Source organism: Lepisosteus platostomus, chromosome 9 (assembly GCF_059453375.1).
Source record: "Lepisosteus platostomus isolate fLepPlt1 chromosome 9, fLepPlt1.hap1, whole genome shotgun sequence".
NCBI lineage: Eukaryota > Metazoa > Chordata > Actinopteri > Semionotiformes > Lepisosteidae > Lepisosteus > Lepisosteus platostomus.
In genome coordinates this window covers 872,412-894,973 of record NC_142619.1, presented here as the reverse complement: position 1 = coordinate 894,973, position 22,562 = coordinate 872,412, and the positions used below count along the sequence as shown (strand labels likewise).

General features: G+C 63.2%; 1 protein-coding gene across 9 annotated transcripts in view; it reads right to left on the bottom strand.

The window, feature by feature from the left end:
- Positions 1-8,239: 8,239 nt before the first annotated feature.
- The window catches only part of LOC148654265 (carnitine O-palmitoyltransferase 1, liver isoform-like), a 29,253-nt gene continuing 14,930 nt past the window's right edge, over positions 8,240-22,562 (bottom strand). Inside the window, exons 10-21 of one of the 9 annotated variants that reach the window (XM_088646272.1) lie at positions 19,187-19,382; positions 17,833-18,021; positions 17,658-17,763; positions 16,708-16,824; positions 16,465-16,629; positions 15,781-15,909; positions 14,717-14,872; positions 14,022-14,135; positions 13,726-13,818; positions 9,525-13,269; positions 8,647-9,175; positions 8,240-8,540 (exon numbers count right to left, since the gene is read on the bottom strand). In XM_088646272.1, coding sequence (XP_088502398.1) covers positions 13,168-13,269; positions 13,726-13,818; positions 14,022-14,135; positions 14,717-14,872; positions 15,781-15,909; positions 16,465-16,629; positions 16,708-16,824; positions 17,658-17,763; positions 17,833-18,021; positions 19,187-19,382 — 1,367 coding nt within the window. In that variant the 3' untranslated portion in view covers positions 8,240-8,540; positions 8,647-9,175; positions 9,525-13,167. Of the gene's footprint in view, positions 9,242-9,524; positions 13,270-13,725; positions 13,819-14,021; positions 14,136-14,716; positions 14,873-15,780; positions 15,910-16,464; positions 16,630-16,707; positions 16,825-17,657; positions 17,764-17,832; positions 18,022-19,186; positions 19,383-21,094; positions 21,180-22,562 lie in introns of all 9 variants that reach the window. The other 8 variants (XM_088646266.1, XM_088646267.1, XM_088646269.1 and 5 more) reach the window with 8 other exon arrangements.

Sequence of the window (22,562 nt, the reverse complement as noted above, 5' to 3'; positions counted from 1 at the left end):
TGTGAGAGTGTGTGTGTGTTTATTCCCGAGTGTGAGCCCGTCAGTTGATCAGTGTTTGTGCGTGAAGGTGTTATTGTTCCATTGTGTGTGTTTGTATTTGTGTTCCTATGCGTGTGTGACTATCTAGTTACAGCTGATGAATTGTGACTACACAACACAGCAGCCTTAACGGCTGCTTGAACAGGGAGACCCAGCTGTTAATTTCGGTCTCGTAATCAGGGCGGTTAATTGAGTGATTTCGGGACACGCGTGGGGCTCGGAGCCGCGGCTGGAACAGGGGAGGGTTAGTTTTAAGAGCGTCCCCGCAGGACTGCTTTGTGTTCAAGTCGCGGGGTGTGGGGATTTCTTTTCTGTGGAGCAGGGGGGGTCGGTTCGTCTTGAAGAGAAACGACTCTGTGGGGAGCTCGCCTCCGAGGGGGGAGAACACACGAGTGGAAACCCAGGTCGTGTTGGTGATCTGGGGTTGGATCATCACCGCTCCGGCGCTTGGGCTGAACGCAGGCGGCGGTCCTGACCCGTAAGGGGGTACAGACCGGGTCGTGGCGGCGTGGCTGAGCCCTGTCGTCTCGCGGAATGCCCACGCGGGGCGTGGACAGACTCGCTAATTGCTCGTTAGAACCCCGGACCGAGCCTTCGTGTGCGCGCCGCGTTTGTGAGTGGACCGAGCGGCGAGCGGCGGGGATCGGGACACAGTTCATCAAGCGTTTCCGGCACCACTGAGGACCGAGAACATCTCCAGACATTTCCGATACAAACTCACCACTGGCCACTAGCAAACATCATACAACACCTCGAACATTACTGAGAGACAGGCTCCACGCTCTTTGGGCTGTAAATTATTATTATTAAAGAAGTTCTAGTAGGTTCATTATTATTTATTATTATAGAGAGACGGGGTCTCGCCCTGGGCTGCAGCTCCATTGAGTTTCCTCTCCCAGTAGGATTGGGACCCGTTGTGATTCTGGTAGGTGTGGGAACTCTGGGATTATCTGTGTTAATTTCCGGAAGAATGTTTCTCTAATCCCAGAGTGTCTGTCACAGTGCAGTAGGAAGTGCACCTCTGTCTCTATTTCTCCCCGCTGGCAGTGGGAGCACAGCCTGTCCTCTCTAGGCAGCCAGGTCTGCCTGTGTCCAGTGTGTGTGTCCAGGCTGTGGTCACTGAGCCTGTCCTCTCTGGGCAACCAGGTCTGTCTGTGTCCAGTGTGTGTGTCCAGGCTGTGGTCACTGAGCCTGTCCTCTCTGGGCAGCCAGGTCTGCCTGTGTCCAGTCTCTATGGCCAGGCTGTGGTCACTGAGCCTGTACTTGTCAGGGTCTGTTTCTTTTTGCTGTTTCTTATCTTAGACAATACACACTAGCCGAATATTTGACCGTTTATGGTTCTGTAGCATTCCAGTTTGTGTTGTGTGTGTGTGTGTGTCCCAGTGTGTGAGATATTGCTGTCTGATCTGTGCTGTGATGTGGTTCACAATCCCGACGTGCGCAGAAGGAACTGACCTGTCCAGCCCTGTGAAACCTCGGTTTCTGTCTGTGTGGCCGCCTGGCGCCCGTGTGCAGGAGGCGTCCGGGTCCGATCCTCCGTTCGCCAACCGGGGCGAGAGACGTCCTCTGAACACGGCGGGGCTTTAAAACCGTTCCCCTCTCGCGTGGAGCCCGGTTGCTCTCAAGCGCAGGTCTGTGGGCGGAGGGCGCAGGACTAGGGGGGCGCTCTCGAGCTGGTCGAAACACATCGGCCCCCGAGACGCCTTGCCTGCGCTCTCCCCGCGGCTGCGGTTTGTGGCGGATGAGGGGGCTCGCTCCAGGATCTGGTGTCCGCGGGGGGGGGATCTCGCGCTGCGTCTCCAGGAGGGATTGGAGCGCCCCGTACTGGACCGGACCCCCTTTTTATTAACGACCTTTTTCACCCTGTGCTTCCCTCCCAGATCCCGCGCCTCTCCCCTCCTCCTCCTCTTCCTCCTGCGGCCGCGACGCGCGACGCCCCCCCCAGGCCGCGCGGGGCGCCCCCTCTTCCGCGTCCCTGAGGTTCAGCCCCTTCGGCCGGGGGTCCCGGGCGAAGGCGGGGACCAGGAGGTCCCTCAGGGAGCAGGTCCTCCAGAAGAGGGCGCAGATCGCGGGGTCCCCGGGCGGACAGCGGCGCGGCGCTGACCCCGCGACCCCGGGGAGCCCCGCTGTGCCCGGTCCAGCTGGCCCCCGGCCGGCCCCTGACCGAGCCGCAGCGTGGATCGCTCAGCTCCGCCGTCCGGATCCCTCCTCCTCCTCCTCCTCCTCCTCCTCCCGGGAAGCCAGCAGCGCCGGGACGGGGCCCCCAGGCCCCTCCGCCAGGCAGAGGCTTTCGGGGGCCTTGGGGGCGAGTTGGCCGGCGGGCGGGAGGGACCAGGAGAGCCCCTGTTCCGAGTCTCCGCCCCCCGAGTCCGGGACCTCCTGGGGCGTCCCGGGGGCTGATCCGCGGGGACCCCCCCCGGCAGCTCCCACGTCCAGCCTCCTGGGGCCCCCCGCTGGCCCCCCCGGGGCGGGGCTCTTCGGGGGCGCGGCGGGGGGCGGGCCCGTCGCCTTCCTGGCCTCTAGGCCATCTGCTCCCACGCCCGGCACGAAGTGGGCCCCCCCTCCTCCCCCCGCCCCCCCCGCCCGTCCCGGGGCGTGGGAGCCCCCTCGCGTCCGGGCGCAGACGCTCCCCGAAGTGGCCGGGCGCCCGGGTGCGGTTTCAGCTTCCGGCGTTCACGCTGCGGGACCTCCCTCCTCCTCCTCCTCCTCCTCCTCCTCTCTCCCCGAGCGGCGGAGCGGCTCTCCTCCGGGCGCTGAGGAGGCCCTGGAGCGCCGGCTCTCGAGGGAGGTGGCGCAGGCGCTGCAGGCCTTCCTGGCGGAGTCCCAGGGGCGCCGCGGGGGCCCGGGGGCGCTGGATCGGGGGGGCCGAGCGCCGCACCAGGAGCTCCGCCGCAGTCCAGAGGAGGAGGAGTCGGTCCTGGGCTCTTCCGGCGCGGACGAGGGCGGGTTCCTGAACGCCGACAGCGGCCTCCCCTTCCGGATCCGGAGCGTGTGGTCCCTGCAGGAGGAGGAGGTGGTGCCGGGATCGCCCTGGGCTCTGCGGACCTTTCCAGAAGCCACCTCGCCGGGCCGCTGCTCGGAGAAGCCCCCGGCTCCAGGGGGCGGCCCGCGTCCGGAAGACATCCCGGCAGGTCCGGACCCGCCCGACCGGCGCGGCGTCGGTTCCGACCCGCGAGGGAAGAGGCCTGAAGAGGAGCCGCCCCGCGGCCCCGGTCCAGACCCGGGCCCGCCCAGTTTGTCCACGCTGCCCGTGAACGAGTGGACCCTCGCCAAGATCCGGAACCTGATTTCCCTTTTCGACGACTGCGCGCGCCTCGCGGACGGGGGGCGGACCGGGGGCGCGGGGGGGGCGGGCGGCCCGTTCTGGGACGCCGAGCTCCCGGACGCCAGCGACCTCGGGGGGCGGATCGAGGCCCTTCTGAGCTTCTGGAGCGCCGGCGTCGCCGTGGGCCCGCAGACCGTCATCTTCTCGGAAGTGAGGTCGGGCGGATTCGAGAGGGTGACCCGGGCCGGGGACCCCCCGCCCCTCGAGTGCGGGAGGGGGCGCCCGGGGGCCTCGGCCCGCGGGACGGGCGGGCAGGAAGGGGAGCCCCGCCAGGCCGCCGCGTCCTTCTGCGAGCTGCTGGGGGAGGGCGGCAGGAGGGAGAGCCTGAGGTGGATTTCGGCGGCCGGGCGGGGCGAGGGCCCGGAGGACTCCTGCTGTCTCTTCCGCCTGATTGAGCTCCGGACCGGCTCCCCCCTGAGCCCGGGCTGCCGGTGCCCCTCGGCCGCCCACCCGCCAGAGACCTCCTCCGAGGAACGGGCCGGGCGCTTTCCCGCGCGGAGCACGCAGGCCGCGGCGCGGGAGGACTTGCTCGTGGGAACTTCCCTCGCGCCGACCCCTCGGGGCGCCCTCCCCGGGAGGACTCCTGAATCCGCGGCCCTTTCTTCAGGACCGGGCCGGGAGGATCGGAGAGCGCCTCCGCGGCCGCCTGTGTTCGGGAAGAGCCCGGCCTTCTCGGGGGACGGGGATCAGGCCCCCGGCACAGGATCTGAGCCCGGCGGGAAGAGAGGGGTTCCTCGCAGGGTCCCGCCTGCAGCGGAGGGACGGGGGCGCAGGATCGGGGATGACCCACCGGCGGGGGGATTCAGAGGCGGGATCGGATTTGAACCGGGAAGCGCGAAACGGCAAAGGGACGTCGGCGGCGGAGACCCGCGATCGGAGTTTCCCAGACTGCATCCTCGCCTCCCCTGCCCGGCTCCCGTGCCGGAACAGGCCAAGGAAGAGGGGGGGCGTTCATCCCGCCAAAACCCACTTCCCGATCCGGACCTGGACGTGTCGGGAAGGAGGAGGAGGAAGAGGAGGAGGAGGGCCGGGCCGGCGAGTCCGGTTATCTGCGGCTCCATTTCTTCCACACCCGCCGATTGGCTCCCGGGATTTGCTCGCTTGAACGCGGATCTTTCCCGGAAGCAGGGGGCCCCTCCGGGGCCAGAACTCCACGCTTGCGCTGAGGAGCTGGGCCGGGCCGGAAAGGCACCGGCGCCAGAGGAGCACATGGTGCCGGAAGGGGACCGGCGTCAAGGGGTGCCGCGCGGTTCCGAAGGGCTGGAGGAGAGCCGCAGGCAGGGAATGGTGGGGGGCACAGGGTCCCCCAAAGCCCAGCGCGCCTGGGAGAGCGGGGCAGGACGCGGGGGACCGACAGGAATGACGCCCCCGGGACTCCTGGGCCTGGAGAGAGCGGGGAGCTGGGGCGGACCCGCGGGGCAGCGGGACGGAGCCGGGGGCGCCCGCCGGCTCGCGGGCAGCCCCTCGGACAGCCGGAGCGGGGGGGCGGCGAGGAGGCGGGAGCCCGGGAGGGGCCGGCCGACCCCCGGCCCGCGGGGCGCCCCGGCGCGCAGCATGTTCGAGCGGGGGAACCCGGCCCTGGCCGCGGAGCCGCGGGGCGGCGGCCTGCTCCAGTTCAAGCTGTGGCCGGGCGCCGGCGACCTGCCCGGCGCCGCGCGGGAGGCCGAGAGAGGGCCCGCCCCCGACCAGGGTGAGTCTCCCGCCGGGGGTCCGGGGGTCCGGAACCTGCACAGAGACCCGGCCGGGCTCAGCCGGGACAGCTGGAGCCGATGGTTGATGAGTCGTTTCCTGGCGTGTCCCGCAGGTGGCCCGGGTCCGAGGGCGGCGGGGGAGCACGCCGGGGCTCCGCGGACGAGGCCCTGGAAAGTGCGAGGTGAGAGGGAGACCGTGGCGATTTCTGTCATCCCCGGAGGGGGGAGTGGGGTGATTGTGCTTGACCCCGCAGGGGTACAGGGGGGGATTTCTGTCATCCCCAGAGGGGGGAGTGGGGTGATTGTGCTTGACCCCGCAGGGGTACAGGGGGGGATTTCTGTCATCCCCGGAGGGGGGAGTGGGGTGATTGTGCTTGACCCCGCAGGGGTACAGGGGGGGATTTCTGTCATCCCCGGAGGGGGGAGTGGGGTGATTGTGCTTGACCCCGCAGGGGTACAGGGGGGGATTTCTGTCATCCCCGGAGGGGGGAGTGGGGTGATTGTGCTTGACCCCGCAGGGGTACAGGGGGGGATTTCTGTCATCCCCGGAGGGGGGAGTGGGGTGATTGTGCTGGACCCCGCAGGGGTACAGGGGGGGATTTCTGTCATCCCCGGAGGGGGGAGTGGGGTGATTGTGCTGGACCCCGCAGGGGTACAGGGGGGGATTTCTGTCATCCCCGGAGGGGGGAGTGGGGTGATTGTGCTTGACCCCGCAGGGGTACAGGGGGGGATTTCTGTCATCCCCGGAGGGGGGAGTGGGGTGATTGTGCTTGACCCCGCAGGGGTACGGGGGGGATTTCTGTCATCCCCGGAGGGGGGAGTGGGGTGATTGTGCTTGACCCCGCAGGGGTACAGGGGGGGATTTCTGTCATCCCCGGAGGGGGGAGTGGGGTGATTGTGCTTGACCCTGCAGGGGTACAGGGGGGGGATTTCTGTCATCCCCGGAGGGGGGGTGATTTTACTCCTCCCCGGAGGGGGGAGTGGGGGTGATTTTGCTCATCCCCACAGGGGTACAGGGGGTGAGTTCTGTCATCCCCAGAGCGGGGATTGGGGTGATTTCACTTGCCCCTGGAGGGGTACAAGGGGATGATTTTGCTCGTCCCAGGAGTGGGAGTTGGGGTGAGCTTACTCGTCCCCGGAGGGGGGAGTGGGGTGATTTCCCTGGCCTTTGGAGGGGTACAAGGGGATGATTTTGCTCGTCCCAGGAGTGGGAGTTGGGGTGAGCTTACTCGTCCCCGGAGGGGGGAGTGGGGTGATTTCCCTGGCCTTTGGAGGGGTACAAGGGGATGATTTTGCTCATCCCCGGAGGGGAGAGTGGGGGTGATTTCACTGGTCTCACCGGCCCGGTCAGCGGGTACCAGCCCCCCTGGGTCCGGCCCTGGCCAGTGAGCGCCCTGTGCCGACCCGTCTGACCTCTCTCTCCTCCGCAGGTGCCTGGTCCCAGGGCTCCGAGGGCAGAGCCCCAGCAGGCCCCCGGCCCCCTGCAGAGCCCACCCCCCCGCTCGCACCCGGCACCAGGACCGCCGCCGACGCCGTCTTTCAAGAGTACAGGAGGAGGTTCCTGCAGAAGGAGCTGAAGAGCTCGGAGAAGCCTGTCCCGGGACAGGCCGAGCGCACTGGCTCTGTGGGCTGACCCCCTCCCCTCTGCTGGGGTTCCCCGTGGGGTTTTGACTTGTTTTATTTTGTAAATGGTTATTTAAATTCTAGTGGGTTTTGCTTTTCGTCTCGGCTGCGGTAGACACCGGGGTTTTGGTTTGGATGAGCGAGCGGAACGCAGCCCGGACACCGCGGCTGTCCTGGGCCCGGGGAGGGAGGGGGTGGGTCCGGGGTGACCCGAGAAGGGGGACACCCGCGCTGTCCCGGCGGCTGTGCGGTTCGGAAGCGACCCCCGATCCACCTGTCTTTGGCTCCAGACCTTCTTGTGTTCAAGTCCTGCAATAAAGGCCAGTGGCTGGCAGTCGTACCCCTTTCCTCGCGCTGGGAGGGGGCGGGCGGGCAGCTGGGGCTGAACGTACCGGCTGCCCGCGGGGGTCAGCTCACTGGAGGGGGGGGGGCAGGGGTGCGAGACCCAGGGGTGGAGCTGTGCCACATCTAAACTGTCCAGGTAGTTTCGTCCAAGAGGCGAGAGACATGCATGGACAGGATGGGTTTAAATACACTCGCCCGCTCCCTTCCACCAGGCTGATCGCTGCATCACGAACAGCTACACCGTACCAGCAAGACGTAACGTTTGACAATAAAACTCTTACCTTGACAGGTCCACAGTTGAGTCCACCGGGCCTGTGCTCGTTTTGTTAAAGATTTGTTACTTGAGTAGTTTTTCTCTCCTGCGACGGGGCTGGTGGCGTTTAAGGCCTGGTCTGCTGCAGTTCTCCCAGACCGGGCCAGCAGCGAACTCTGTCCCACGTGACCCCACCAGTGTGCTCTCAGGGAGCCCCGCAGTGGGGGTGTCAGGTGCCGGAGTAGACAGACCCATCGGCACACAGCAGCTTTAGCTTAGACTAGTCCACCGGTGTCTGTGACAAACACTGCGCGACTGTGGACTCCCAGGTCGCCTTTACAGAGGCTGTTCTGGGAAAAGCATCGACTTCCACCACCAGAGGGCACTGTTAGGACCTGGCAGCTGCACGGCCAGCAGACAGCTGCGCTGGTCACCTCCCCCGAGAGCACGCAGGCCTGCTTCATGCCGATCGAGAAGTCCAGAAATCAACCCGCGTACCGCAGTGAACTGGTGGCGGAGAGCAGCTCCTCCTCTGGGTCTGAAAACATCCAGAGAGGGTTGTCACCCCCCCCCGGGGAAAAGGGGGCCTGCTCTGCGGTCCTCAGGGGCTGGACCCCTGCACGGGCTGTGGGTGCGAGTGGGTGATGTGTTCTTGAGTGGTTGTGTGTGAGGAAGTATGCATGATTGAGTGGGGTGGGGTGGGGGTGCTACACCAGCCCTTCAGAACTGCACAGTACCCCGAGTTTCACTGGCCTGGCTTGCAGCATCCTGCACCTGCTTGGTCTCTTTACTGTCATGGACTGGAAAGGACTGGTCCACCCCCACCGCAGGGAGCTGAGGAAGACCCCCAGCCCCCCCCCACCCACCACCCCACCGCAGGGAGCTGAGGAAGACCCCCAGCCCCACCCCACTGCAGGGAGCTGAGGAAGACCCCCCCCAGAGCACCACGCCACACTCAGGCCGTTACATCGCCATCCTTTATTTTTCATGTTACGAAGCACACTGTTTTTTAACCGGAGAGTTCCATCGTCAGCCCTGCAGGATGCTCAACCCCCCCAGGGAAGCGCCTGACCCCACTGCGCCCCCCCGCCCTCGGGAACAGCCGGGGATCAGCTTCCCGTCGGCCCTGCTGAGGGCTGCCGGCGTTCCGGGGTCTCTCCCGGCTCGGGCCTCTTCCCTCTCCCTCTCCCCCCCTGGCTGGCCGGGCAGTGACCCCGGGGCCCCAGCTGTGGCCCCTCGCCTGTTCCCTGGGAGGAGAGACAGGCTCCTGCGCTGTTTCCGGGGGGGCAGGAGGCTCTGCGAACGGCGCCCTCTGGCCCTCCGCCCGCAGACGGGATCCGGGACCCCCCCTGACCGCGGCCGGCGCCGACAAGTGGACCGGTCCGTTTCCACGCCCGGAGGGGGGCCCGGCCGAGGGCGGACCCAGGACAGGAGAATCCGTTCGCAGCCGGCCGCCCTGGGGGAGTGCCCGACGGGAAGGGGAGCCCCCTCTGGCGCCCGCTGGAAACTCGGGGCCCCTGCGGTGGGGCGCAGAGTGGCGACAGTGCGGCCGCGCTCTCCCACCGCCCTCGAGTCGGGGAGCCACGCGAGTTCTCGATCGGCGCCCGAGGTCTCCGCGCTGAGGCCAGTGAGCAGGCTCCAGCGCTCCAGGACAACGGTTCACCCCATCATTGAATACTGCCCCCTGGCTGTAACCGCTGGGACAAGACTCAAACAGAGCTTTCACAAAACACGGAGACTCAGATTTCTAGTGAGACGATTCACCCCTCTCCAGCCCCTCACACCAAGACCCGTTTCAACTGCAGAGGTCCTCATGGTCCAGATTCACTGTGCCCTTTAACCCCTGACTGAAGACCCCCAGAGCCCCCGAAGGACTGGGGTCTCAGAGACTGAACTGACCTCTAACCCCTGACTGAAGACCCCCCAGAGCCCCTGAAGGGCTGGGGTCTCAGAGACTGAACTGACCTTTAACCCCTGACTGAAGAGCCCCAGAGCCCCCGAAGGACTGGGGTCTCAGAGACTGAACTGACCTTTAACCCCTGACTGAAGAGCCCCAGAGCCCCCGAAGGACTGGGGTCTCAGAGACTGAACTGACCTTTAACCCCTGACTGAAGACCCCCAGAGCCCCCGAAGGACTGGGGTCTCAGAGACTGAACTGACCTTTAACCCCTGACTGAAGACCCCCAGAGCCCCCGAAGGACTGGGGTCTCAGGGACTGAACTGAACCAGTTACTGTCCTCAAACTGACCTTTAACCCCTGAGTGAAGACCCCCAGAGCCCCTGAAGGACTGGGGTCTCAGAGACTGAACTGACCTTTAACCCCTGACTGAAGACCCCCAGAGCCCCCGAAGGGCTGGGGTCTCAGAGACTGAACTGACCCTTAACCCCTGACTGAAGACCCACAGAGCCCCTGAAGGGCTGGGGTCTCAGAGACTAAACTGACCTTTAACCCCTGACTGGGCCCCTGAAGGGCTGGGCCGAGCCAGGTGCTGTCCAGTTGCCCAGGGGCTGGAGAAGGACGGTCTCACCACACAGTTAACAGACACTCACTGTCACGTCTTTGAAAACAAAAAAAAAAAAGAGTTTGCATTGCATTGCCTTACAACAGCTCCAGGAGCAGGTTCAGCGCCAGTCCGGACCCGCCGTCACTGCATTGCTACCAAGTGACTTGCATTTTCAAAAAAACATTCAAGTGCTCGGAGTTCGGTACTGACAATAGGAGTTACTGGCACCAGAGACACGGGCTGGATTAGGAACGACACCGAAATGACCGCCAGAGTAAACCCCCCGAGCCTGGTGGTCTGGAGTCCTGCAGTCAGCCCTGAGCTCACTCCCTCTGCTTGCCCGACGGTGATGAAGCAGACCCATCCTCCTCATCATCATCATCTGCCTTCCGTACCGAGAGACCACAGAGACACCCCCCACAGAGTGGACTGGGGGCCCCAGCAGAGCTGGGAATTAAGAGGACTGGAGACTGATGGCCAGACTGGACTTCCAGCAGCAGTGAGGCTGGGGGGTTGGCTCTTCGGCAATGTCTGCGTCTCGAACAGGGGCGAGCCTGTTTAAATATGACACTTTTATACAACATAACCTACAGGTACCCTGCTGTCCACAGACACACACAGGACAGGACCCACTTCATTGAGCACACGGACAGGATTGTAGACACTGTCACCAGGACTGGACCAGATCATACAGTAACCCCCCAGTCCAGAGATCGCCGGTCCAGTCTGGGTCACACTGTACCCCTACAGTCCAGAGATCGCCGGTCCAGTCTGGGTCACACTGTACCCCTACAGTCCAGAGATCGCTGGTCCAGTCTGGGTCACACTGTACCCCTACAGTCCAGAGATCGCCGGTCCAGTCTGGGTCACACTGTACCCCTACAGTCCAGAGATCGCCGGTCCAGTCTGGGTCACACTGTACCCCTACAGTCCAGAGATCGCCGGTCCAGTCTGGGTCAGTCTGTACCCCTACAGTCCAGAGATCACTGGTCCAGTCTGGGTCACACTGTACCCCCACAGTCCAGAGATCGCCGGTCCAGTCTGGGTCACACTGTACCCCTACAGTCCAGAGATCGCCGGTCTGGGTCACACTGTACCCCTACAGTCCAGAGATCGCCGGTCCAGTCTGGGTCACACTGTACCCCTACAGTCCAGAGATCGCCGGTCCAGTCTGGGTCACACTGTACCCCTACAGTCCAGAGATCGCCGGTCCAGTCTGGGTCAGTCTGTACCCCTACAGTCCAGAGATCACTGGTCCAGTCTGGGTCACACTGTACCCCTACAGTCCAGAGATCGCCGGTCCAGTCTGGGTCACACTGTACCCCTACAGTCCAGAGATCGCCGGTCTGGGTCACACTGTACCCCTACAGTCCAGAGATCACCGGTCCAGTCTGGGTCACACTGTACCCCTACAGTCCAGAGATCGCCGGTCCAGTCTGGGTCACACTGTACCCCTACAGTCCAGAGATCGCCGGTCCAGTCTGGGTCACACTGTACCCCTACAGTCCAGAGATCGCCGGTCTGGGTCACACTGTACCCCTACAGTCCAGAGATCACCGGTCCAGTCTGGGTCACACTGTACCCCTCCAGTCCAGAGATCACCGGTCCAGTCTGGGTCACACTGTACCCCTACAGTCCAGAGATCGCCGGTCCAGTCTGGGACACACTGTACCCCTCCAGTCCAGAGATCGCTGGTCCAGTCTGGGTCACGCTGTACCCCTACAGTCCAGAGACCAGTGGTCCAGTCTGGGTCACACTGTACCCCTACAGTCCAGAGACCAGTGGTCCAGTCTGGGTCACACTGTACCCCTACAGTCCAGAGACCAGTGGTCCAGTCTGGGTCACACTGTACCCCTACAGTCCAGAGATCGCCGGTCCAGTCTGGGTCACACTGTACCCCTACAGTCCAGAGATCGCTGGTCCAGTCTGGGTCACACTGTACCCCTACAGTCCAGAGACCAGTGGTCCAGTCTGGGTCACACTGTACCCCTACAGTCCAGAGATCACCGGTCCAGTCTGGGTCACACTGTACCCCTCCAGTCCAGAGATCGCCGGTCCAGTCTGGGTCACACTGTACCCCCACAGTCCAGAGATCGCCGGTCCAGTCTGGGTCACACTGTACCCCCACAGTCCAGAGATCACTGGTCCAGTCTGGGTCACACTGTACCCCCACAGTCCAGAGATCTCCGGTCCAGTCTGGGTCACACTGTACCCCCACAGTCCAGAGATCACTGGTCCAGTCTGGGTCACACTGTACCCCCACAGTCCAGAGATCTCCGGTCCAGTCTGGGTCACACTGTACCCCCACAGTCCAGAGATCTCCGGTCCAGTCTGGGTCACACTGTACCCCTCCAGTCCAGAGATCGCCGGTCCAGTCTGGGTCACACTGTACCCCTCCAGTCCAGAGATCGCCGGTCCAGTCTGGGTCACACTGTACCCCTACAGTCCAGAGATCACCGGTCCAGTCTGGGTCACACTGTACCCCTACAGTCCAGAGATCGCCGGTCCAGTCTGGGTCACACTGTAACCCCACAGTCCAGAGATCACCGGTCCAGTCTGGGTCACACTGTACCCCTACAGTCCAGAGATCGCCGGTCCAGTCTGGGTCACACTGTACCCCCACAGTCCAGAGATCGCTGGTCCAGTCTGGATCACACTGTACCCCTACAGTCCAGAGATCGCCGGTCCAGTCTGGGTCACACTGTACCCCTCCAGTCCAGAGATCGCCGGTCCAGTCTGGGTCACACTGTACCCCCACAGTCCAGAGATCGCCGGTCCAGTCTGGGTCACACTGTACCCCTCCAGTCCAGAGATCGCCGGTCCAGTCTGGGTCACACTGTACCCCACAGTCCAGAGATCGCCGGTCCAGTCTGGGTCACACTGTACCCCCACAGTCCAGAGATCGCCGGTCCAGTCTGTGGTCTTGTGTTCCTGCTCTCCTGTGGCCCTGCCAGCTCTTCAGAGGACAGCAGGCCTGTAGTTCGGACAGCTGGACTGGCCGTCCCACGAGTTGACCGGACTTCCCGGGATGAGGCTCGGGCTCCCCTCGACTCTTGCCGTCCCCCCGGAGCCGAGCCCCGAAACTCCCCGCCGCACAGTCACATGACCGCGACCCGCCGTGGCGGTCGTCGCCGGACACGGCGGGGCCTCGGCGAATCGGGGGGCAGTGACCGCACGCGCGCGCGGGGAGCCCCGGTCCGACGCGGAGGCCGACGCCAAGGCGGCGGAGCAGGTTCCCGGGCCGGCCCGGTCCGCTCCAGGTTTTACCACGAGCAGCAGAGGGATGGGGGGTCGGGAGTCCGGAAAACCTGGAGCGGATCAGGCCGCTGTGCGCTGGGAGCAGGCCCGAGGGGACAGGGGGGGACGGGGGGGACCGGGGTCGGCCCTCTACAGCTCCTTCTTGGCCTTGCGGCTGGGCTCCTCCGCGGTCAGCAGAGACAGGATGTCCAGGAGCGCCTGGCTGATGTGACCCCCGAACCGATGGGCATCCTGAGAGAGAGAGAGGGAGGGGAGAGAGAGGAGAGGAGAGAGAGGAGGGACAGAGGAAAGAGAGGAGAGGAGAGAGGGGAGAGAGAGGAGAGGAGGGGGGGAGAGAGAGGAGAGAGAGAGGGAGGAGGGAGAGAGAGGAGAGGAGAGAGAGGAGGGGAGGGAGAGAGGAGGGGAGGGAGAGAGAGAGGAGAGAGAGAGGAGAGAGGAGAGGGAGAGAGAGAGGAGAGGAGAGAGAGAGGAGAGGAGGGAGAGAGAGAGGAGAGGAGGGAGAGAGAGAGGGTGGGAGAGGGGGAGGGAGAGAGAGGGGAAGGGGAGAGAGAGAGGGAGGAGGGAGAGAGAGAGGGGAAGGGGAGAGAGAGAGGGTGGGAGGAGAGAGAGGGAGAGGGGTTACGAACGGGGTTTCCAAAGACAGCTTCAGTGTCAACAGGCTGCAGGTGTGTCTTTCCGCAGACTCACGGTCTCCGGGCTGGAATGCTTGCAGGAGATGTGAAAGTTGATCATGTTCTCCCCCACGATGATGTAGGACACGCCGTAGCCATCGTCCGCGACCTGACAGGAGGAGCGAGACAGCAGCTCAGCGGGCTCTCCCACACCGGGTATCCCAGAACACCTGCTTCCTGTCCACGCGCCAACCAGGGGGCGGAGCCCGCGCGACGACGGACTCAGCGTCTCAAACCTGAATTTTGCACAGAAGCAGCCTCCATCTCCTCATGGAGCAGCTGGTAATTAACTGGCAATTAGACATGTCTCACCGGTCCGAATCCACCGCCACAGGAGATGTACTCTGGGTGATTCACCAGGTCAAACAGCTCCACCTGCTGGACGCCAGTCTGACTGGTGGACAGACGCCAGGGCTCAGAGAGGACCTGAGAGACAGAGACAGAGAGAGAGAGGGGTTAATACAGACACACTGACTGGACACTCCAGTACATTAACACTGCACTGAGAGAGAGAGGGGTTAATACACACATACTGACTGGACACTCCAGTACATGAACACTGCACTGAGAGAGAGAGGGGTTAATACACAAACACTGACTGGACACTCCAGTACATGAACACTGCACTGAGAGAGAGAGGGGTTCATACACACACTGACTGGACACTCCAGTACATTAACACTGCACTGAGAGAGAGAGGGGTTAATACAGACACACTGACTGGACACTCCAGTACATTAACACTGCACTGAGAGAGAGAGGGGTTAATACAGACACACTGACTGGACACTCCAGTACATGAACACTGCACTGAGAGAGAGGGGGGTTAATACAGACACACTGACTGGACACTCCAGTACATGAACACTGCACTGAGAGAGAGAGGGGTTCATACAGACACACTGACTGGACACTCCAGTACATGAACACTGCACTGAGAGAGAGAACAGGAGGAGACAGAGACGTGAGAATGAGTTGCGGAGACAGTCCCTCACTGCTCTGCTCACCTCCTTCAGAAAGGGGGACTCCACTCCCAGGTACTTGGACACCACGTACAGGCAGAAGAGGTGCCTGTCGATGCCCGAGCCCGTCATGGCCAGCCGGTACAGGTTCTGGTGCTTCTCCGAGGCCAATCGGAAGAGCCGCCTGCAAGTCTCCGCGTCCTGGGGTGGGACAGAGAGAGGGAGGGAGAGGAAGGGTGGAGTTTCAGTGCCAGCGTCCCTCAGGACTGGACAGGACAGAGCATCACTTGATCTGTGCGTCACAAGCAAGGGAGAGTCTGCAGCTGTGTCCCCTCGACTGGAGAGACATGTACTCCCCAAGAACTCCCCCTGCTTTCATCTCGGTGTGCTCCTCCCCCTCCCTCTCAGCCCCTCCCCCTGCTCCAGGAGCTCCTCCCCCTCCCTCTCAGCCCCTCCCCCTGCCCCAGGAGCTCCTCCCACCCCCTCTCAGCCCCTCCCCCTGCTCCAGGAGCTCCTCCCCCTCCCTCTCAGCCCCTCCCCCTGCCCCAGGAGCTCCTCCCACCCCCTCTCAGCCCCTCCCCCTGCCCCAGGAGCTCCTCCCACCCCCTCTCAGCCCCTCCCCCTGCTCCAGGAGCTCCTCCCACGCCCTCTCAGCTCCTCCCCCTGCTCCAGGTGCTCCTCCCACCCCCTCTCAGCCCCTCCCCCTGCTCCAGGAGCCCCTCCCCCTGCTCCAGGAGCTCCTCCCACCCCCTCTCAGCTCCTCCCCCTGCTCCAGGAGCTCCTCCCACCCCCTCTCAGCTCCTCCCCCTGCCCCAGGAGCTCCTCCCACCCCCTCTCAGCTCCTCCCCCTGCTCCAGGAGCTCCTCCCACTCGCTCTCAGCTCCTCCCCCTGCCCCAGGAGCTCCTCCCCCTGCTCCAGGAGCTCCTCCCACCCCCTCTCAGCTCCTCCCCCTGCTCCAGGAGCTCCTCCCACCCCCTCTCAGCCCCTCCCCCTGCTCCAGGAGCTCCTCCCACGCCCTCTCAGCTCCTCCCCCTGCTCCAGGAGCTCCTCCCACTCGCTGTCAGTACCTCCCCCGGCTCCAGGAGCCCCTCCCACTCGCTGTCAGTACCTCCCCCTGCTCCAGCGCCGTGACGAAGGCAGAGCTCTCTGTGGTGCAGGACCGCACCGTCTCTGTCCGGCCCTCCTTGAACAGGCGGGTCATGGAGGCCTCGTAGGTCAGGCAGAACTTGCCCTTGTCCTGAGGAGAGAGTGAGAGAGTGACTGGACTAGACCGGGCTGGACTAGGGAGTCGGATCACTAACTCTATCCTTCATGCTTTTCACACGTACTCACAAGAAGACTTGTGCACACAACGGGACACACTGGGAGGCAGTGGGAGGCACAAGGACACACTGGGAGGCAGTGGGAGGCACAGGGACACACTGGGAGGCAGTGGGAGGCACAGGGACACACTGGGAGGCAGTGGGAGGCACTGGGACACACTGGGACACACTGGGAGGCAGTGGGAGGCACAGGGACACACTGGGAGACAGTGGGAGGCACTGGGACACACTGGGAGACAGTGGGAGACAGTGGGAGGCACAGGGACACACTGGGAGACAGTGGGAGGCACAGGGAGACAGTGGGAGGCACTGGGAGGCACAGGGAGGCAGTGGGAGGCACAGGGACACACTGGGAGGCAGTGGGAGGCACAGGGACACACTGGGAGACAGTGGGAGGCACAGGGACACACTGGGAGGCACAGGGACACACTGGGAGGCACAGGGGGACACAGGGGGACACACCCACTCACCCTGTAGTGAGCCAGCTGCAGGGCCAGCTGGATGAAGGCGTCGGGGCTGATTCGACACTTCTTGATCCGGCCCTTTCCGAACGTCCGGAACGGGAGAACATGGAAATCCACGTCTTCCGCCAGAGCCTGGGCCAGGGCCAGGGACTGCCCGATCACCTCCCGACACTGCGGAGACGGGCGGCAGGCTCAGGCGGGCGCTGGGACGCCCCAGCGGGACAGGCCAGCGGCGGGACGGGTACGTACCTCGGCCGGGATGTCCCAGGACAGCCGCTGGGGCGCAGGCAGCGTCGGGTCCACCTCCCCCTTGCAGAAGCCGTCCTCGCTGTAGCCCAGCTGGAAGCAGTCCGTGGCCAAGACGTACTGGACAGGGAGAGGGAAGAGACAAGCCCAGCTCACTCTCTCTCACTCCTGCCTCAGTCTCACTCTCCCTCACCCCTCCTCGCTCACTCCTGCTTCTCTCACCCCTCCTCGCTCACTCCTGCCTCACTCTCACCCCTCCTGGCTCACTCCTGCCTCACTCTCACTCTCCCTCACCCCTCCTCGCTCACTCCTGCCTCAGTCTCACTCTCCCTCACCCCTCCTTGCTCACTCCTGCTTCTCTCACCCCTCCTCGCTCACTCCTGCCTCAGTCTCACTCTCCCTCACCCCTCCTCGCTCACTCCTGCCTCAGTCTCACTCTCCCTCACCCCTCCTCGCTCACTCCTGCCTGTCTCACTCTCTCACTCCTCCTGGTCTCACTCTCACTCACCCCTCCTCGCTCACTCCTGCCTGTCTCACTCTCTCACTCCTCCTGGTCTCACTCTCACTCACCCCTCCTCGCTCACTCCTGCCTCACTCTCACCCCTCCTCGCTCACTCTTGCCCCAGTCTCACTCTCTCTCACCCCTCCTCGCTCACTCTTGCCCCAGTCTCTCTCTCTCCTCCTCACTCCTGCCTCAGTCTCACTCTCTCTCACCCCTCCTCGCTCACTCCTGCCTCACTCTCACCCCTCCTCGCTCACTCCTGCCTCAGTCTCACTCTCTCTCACTCCTCCTGCCTCAGTCTCACTCTCTCTCACCCCTCCTCGCTCACTCCTGCCTCAGTCTCACTCTCTCTCTCCTCCTCACTCACTCCTGCCTCAGTCTCACTCTCTCTCTCCCCCCTCCTCGCTCACTCCTGCCTCAGTCTCACTCTCACACACACCCGCTCCCTCACCTCCCACAGGTGTGCGACGATGGGGGCGTCGGCCCAGGAGTGCTCGGCGTTCAGGCCGATCTTGCCGTTCTTGTAGATGACGAAGGAGAAGGACTTGTCGAACCACCTGACAGAGAGAGCGTGGGGTTAACTCGGGCCCCGGGCGCCGGCGGACACGGGCCGGGGCGGACAGCACCTGTCGTAGCAGCGCCCGTGCAGCAGGGACTTGGCGTAGCTGTCCAGGCTCTTGCTGGGGTCGTCCCCCATCATGCCTTGCTCCTCGTCGTCCAGCGTGACGAAGAACGCCGCCTTCTCGATGATGTCCAGGGACCGGCGGTTCTTCCCCAGGCTGAAGTAGGCCTTCCGGGCGCGCGCCCAGGGCACTCTGGGGAGAGAGGGAGAAACGGACTCAAAACTCGCTGGCTGGTCATCCGTACCTGTGTCAGGTGAGGCAGTGCCTGTGTCAGGTGTGTTACTGCTCACATCAGGTGAGGCAGTGCCTGTGTCAGGTGTGTTACTGCTCACATCAGGTGAGGCAGTGCCTGTGTCAGGTGAGGCAGTGCCTGTGTCAGGTGTGTTACTGCTCACATCAGGTGAGGCAGTGCCTGTGTCAGGTGTGTTACTGCTCACATCAGGTGAGGCAGTGCCTGTGTCAGGTGAGGCAGTGCCTGTGTCAGGTGTGTTACTGCTCACATCAGGTGAGGCAGTACCTGTGTCAGGTGAGGCAGTGCCTGTGTCAGGTGTGTTACTGCTCACATCAGGTGAGGCAGTGCCTGTGTCAGGTGAGGCAGTGCCTGTGTCAGGTGTGTTACTGCTCACATCAGGTGAGGCAGTGCCTGTGTCAGGTGTGTTACTGCTCACATCAGGTGAGGCAGTGCCTGTGTCAGGTGAGGCAGTGCCTGTGTCAGGTGTGTTACTGCTCACATCAGGTGAGGCAGTGCCTGTGTCAGGTGAGGCAGTGCCTGTGTCAGGTGTGTTACTGCTCAAGTCAGGTGAGGCAGTACCTGTGTCAGGTGAGGCAGTGCCTGTGTCAGGTGTGTTACTGCTCACATCAGGTGAGGCAGTGCCTGTGTCAGGTGAGGCAGTGCCTGTGCCAGGTGAGGCAGTACCTGTGTCAGGTGAGGCAGTGCCTGTGTCAGGTGTGTTACTGCTCAAGTCAGGTGAGGCAGTACCTGTGTCAGGTGTGTTACTGCTCACATCAGGTGAGGCAGTGCCTGTGTCAGGTGTGTTACTGCTCACATCAGGTGAGGCAGTGCCTGTGTCAGGTGAGGCAGTGCCTGTGCCAGGTGTGTTACTACTCACGTCAGGTGAGGCAGTGCCTGTGTCAGGTGAGGCAGTGCCTGTGTCAGGTGTGTTACTGCTCACGTCAGGTGAGGCAGTGCCTGTGCCAGGTGTGTTACTGCTCAAGTCAGGTGAGGCAGTACCTGTGTCAGGTGAGGCAGTGCCTGTGTCAGGTGTGTTACTGCTCAAGTCAGGTGACGCAGTGCCTGTGTCAGGAGAGGCAGTGCCTGTGTCAGGAGAGGCGGTACCTGTGCCAGGTGAGGCAGTACCTGTCTCCAGCAGTCAGGGCCCCCAGTTTCTCCTCACCAGGCTGGGGGGGCGAGGGGTCATCTAGGATCTTCTGTATCTGGCTCTGGATTTCCCGCGGAGAGAGGAGGCGCCCTGCTTGGTACAGCCACAGTCGGAAATAGCGCCCCCTGTGGAAAACTGCCACGTGGTCACTGTCCTGCCAATGCTGGAGGGAGTCTGGGGGCGAGGCAGAAACAGAGGAAGGGAAGAGTGAGTGAGCGGGCCAGAAGAGGTGGAGAATGATGGGGAGAGAGGAGTGTACAGACAGACAAGACTGGGCTCTACAGTACGGTCACACTACAGGAAGAGAGGAGCGCAGCTGACAGAGACAATGGGGCTTGTGCAGAAAGACACGGAGTAAATCGCAGTTAGTTTTAACCACAGAACCAAGAAGGAGAAACTCATTTCACTGTCACAGGGTGGGATGGAGGTGTACACAATTCTTACAATCAAGGCTCGGCAAAGACAACAGACAAAAGCTCACCGGTCCAGTCTGGGTCACACTGTAACCCCACAGTCCAGAGATCGCTGGTCCAGTCTGGGTCACACTGTACCCCTACAGTCCAGAGATCGCTGGTCCAGTCTGGGACACACTGTACCCCTACAGTCCAGAGATCACCGGTCCAGTCTGGGTCACACTGTACCCCTCCAGTCCAGAGATCGCCGGTCCAGTCTGGGTCACACTGTACCCCTACAGTCCAGAGATCACCGGTCCAGTCTGGGTCACACTGTAACCCCACAGTCCAGAGATCGCCGGTCCAGTCTGGGTCACACTGTACCCCTCCAGTCCAGAGATCACCGGTCCAGTCTGGGTCACACTGTACCCCTACAGTCCAGAGATCGCTGGTCCAGTCTGGGACACACTGTACCCCTACAGTCCAGAGATCGCCGGTCCAGTCTGGGTCACACTGTACCCCTACAGTCCAGAGATCGCCGGTCCAGTCTGGGTCACACTGTACCCCTACAGTCTAGAGATCACAGGTCCAGTCTGGGTCACACTGTACCCCCACAGTCCAGAGATCGCCGGTCCAGTCTGGGTCACACTGTACCCCTCCAGTCCAGAGACCGCCGGTCCAGTCTGGGTCACACTGTACCCCTCCAGTCCAGAGATCGCCGGTCCAGTCTGGGTCACACTGTACCCCTACAGTCCAGAGATCGCCGGTCCAGTCTGGTCACACTGTACCCCTCCAGTCCAGAGATCGCCGGTCCAGTCTGGGTCACACTGTACCCCTACAGTCCAGAGATCGCCGGTCCAGTCTGGGTCACACTGTACCCCTACAGTCTAGAGGTCACTGGTTCAGTCTGGGTCACACTGTACCCCTACAGTCCAGAGACCTATATAATTCCACCATGATGTGCTGTGAAGCCTCTGAATTTGCAGATTATCCAAGACAAACACAGGATTCCCTACTTGGGAATGTGGGAGAAGGCACAAGTGGGAATTCGGACCCTGAGTCCAGGTGCTGGTGTGCAAAGGAGCGAAGGATTGTGGGTGAGGGGGGGGCTGTGAGGACTGAGGTGCTGTTGCACCCCCAAGAGAAGAACAGGGCAAAGCAGGTCAAAGCAGGTCAGGGGCGCCCAGTACAGGCGGGGGACCCCCAGTATGAGAAAGACCTCTGGATCCCTGTCGATGAGGAGCAGGGAGGGACGCTGTCTGGGGACAGGAGACCCCCACGCGCAGAGGAGACCCCTTCGGAAAGCAAGGAGGGGCAGATCTAACATGAGACGGAGACGGACTCCTGGGTGTCCTGCAGAGACCCCCAGCATGAGTCTTACTGTCCACAGCGTCCCGGTCTAGTGGGGGTGCCGGACACAGCGACAGAGAGGCACGGGGACACAGGGAGGGAGGGGGGGAGGGATGGGGGTGGAGAGAGAGACGAGTGGGGTACCTGTGAGCTCTCCAGGACAGCGGCAGGAATTAAACATCCTCTCACACTGATAGGAGCAGCAAGGAACTGAGTCTCTGATTAACCACTGAGCCAGCGACAGAGAAGAGGGAGGGAGTGAGAGTGAGAGAACAGCGTTAGCAGCAGCCGCCCTCCACCTTCGCAGAGAGACACACAAACACAGCCCACAGCACTGAGCCCACTGCCCACAGCCCACAGCCCACAGCCCAGAGCCCAGAGCCCAGAGCCCAGAGCCCAGAGCCCAGAGCCCAGAGCTCTGAGCCCAGAGCCCACAGCACTGAGCCCACTGCCCACAGCACACAGCCCACAGCTGAGCCCACAGCTCTGAGCTCACAGCACACAGCCCAGAGCTCTGAACCCACAGCACTGAGCCCACTGCCCGCAGCACACAGCCCAGAGCTCTGAGCCCACAGCACACAGCCCACAGCACTGAGCCCACAGCACACAGCCCAGAGCCCACAGCCCACAGCCCACAGCCCACAGCACTGAGCCCACTGGCCACAGCCCACAGCCCACAGCACACAGCACACAGCACACAGCCCACAGCTCTGAGCCCACAGCACACAGCCCAGAGCACACAGCCCAGAGCTCTGAGCCCAGAGCCCACAGCACTGAGCCCACTGCCCACAGCCCACTGCCCACAGCACACAGCCCAGAGCTCTGAGCCCACAGCACACAGCCCACAGCTCTGAGCCCACAGCACACAGCCCAGAGCTCTGAACCCACAGCACTGAGCCCACTGCCCACAGCACACAGCCCAGAGCTCTGAGCCCACAACACACAGCCCAGAGCTCTGAGCCCACAACTCACAGCACTGTGCACACAGCCCACAGCCCACAGCACTGAGACCACTGCACACAGCACTGAGCCCACTGCACACAGCACACAGCCCAGAGCTCTGAGCCCACAGCCCACAGCCCACAGCCCACAGCCCAGAGCTGAGCCAACTGTCCACAGCACACAGCACACAGCACACAGCACACAGCACACAGCACACAGCACTGAGCCCACTGCCCACAGCACACAGCCCACAGCACTGAGCCCACTGGTCACAGCACTGAGCCCACTGGCCACAGCCCACAGCCCACAGCCCAGAGCTCTGAGCCCACTGCCCACAGCACTGAGCCCACTGCCCACAGCACGCAGCCCACAGCCCAGAGCTCTGAGCCCACAGCCCACAGCCCACAGCCCACAGCACTGAGGGCAGAGCTCTGAACCCACAGCACTGAGTCCACTGCCCACAGCACTGAGCCCACTGCCCACAGCCCACAGCACTGAGGGCAGAGCTCTGAACCCACAGCACTGAGCCCACTGCCCACAGCACACAGCCCACAGCACTGAGGGCAGAGCGCTGAACCCACAGCACTGAGCCCACTGCCCACAGCACACAGCCCAGAGCCCCCAGCACTCAACATTGACCCCACAGCACTCAACATTGAGCCCACAGCAC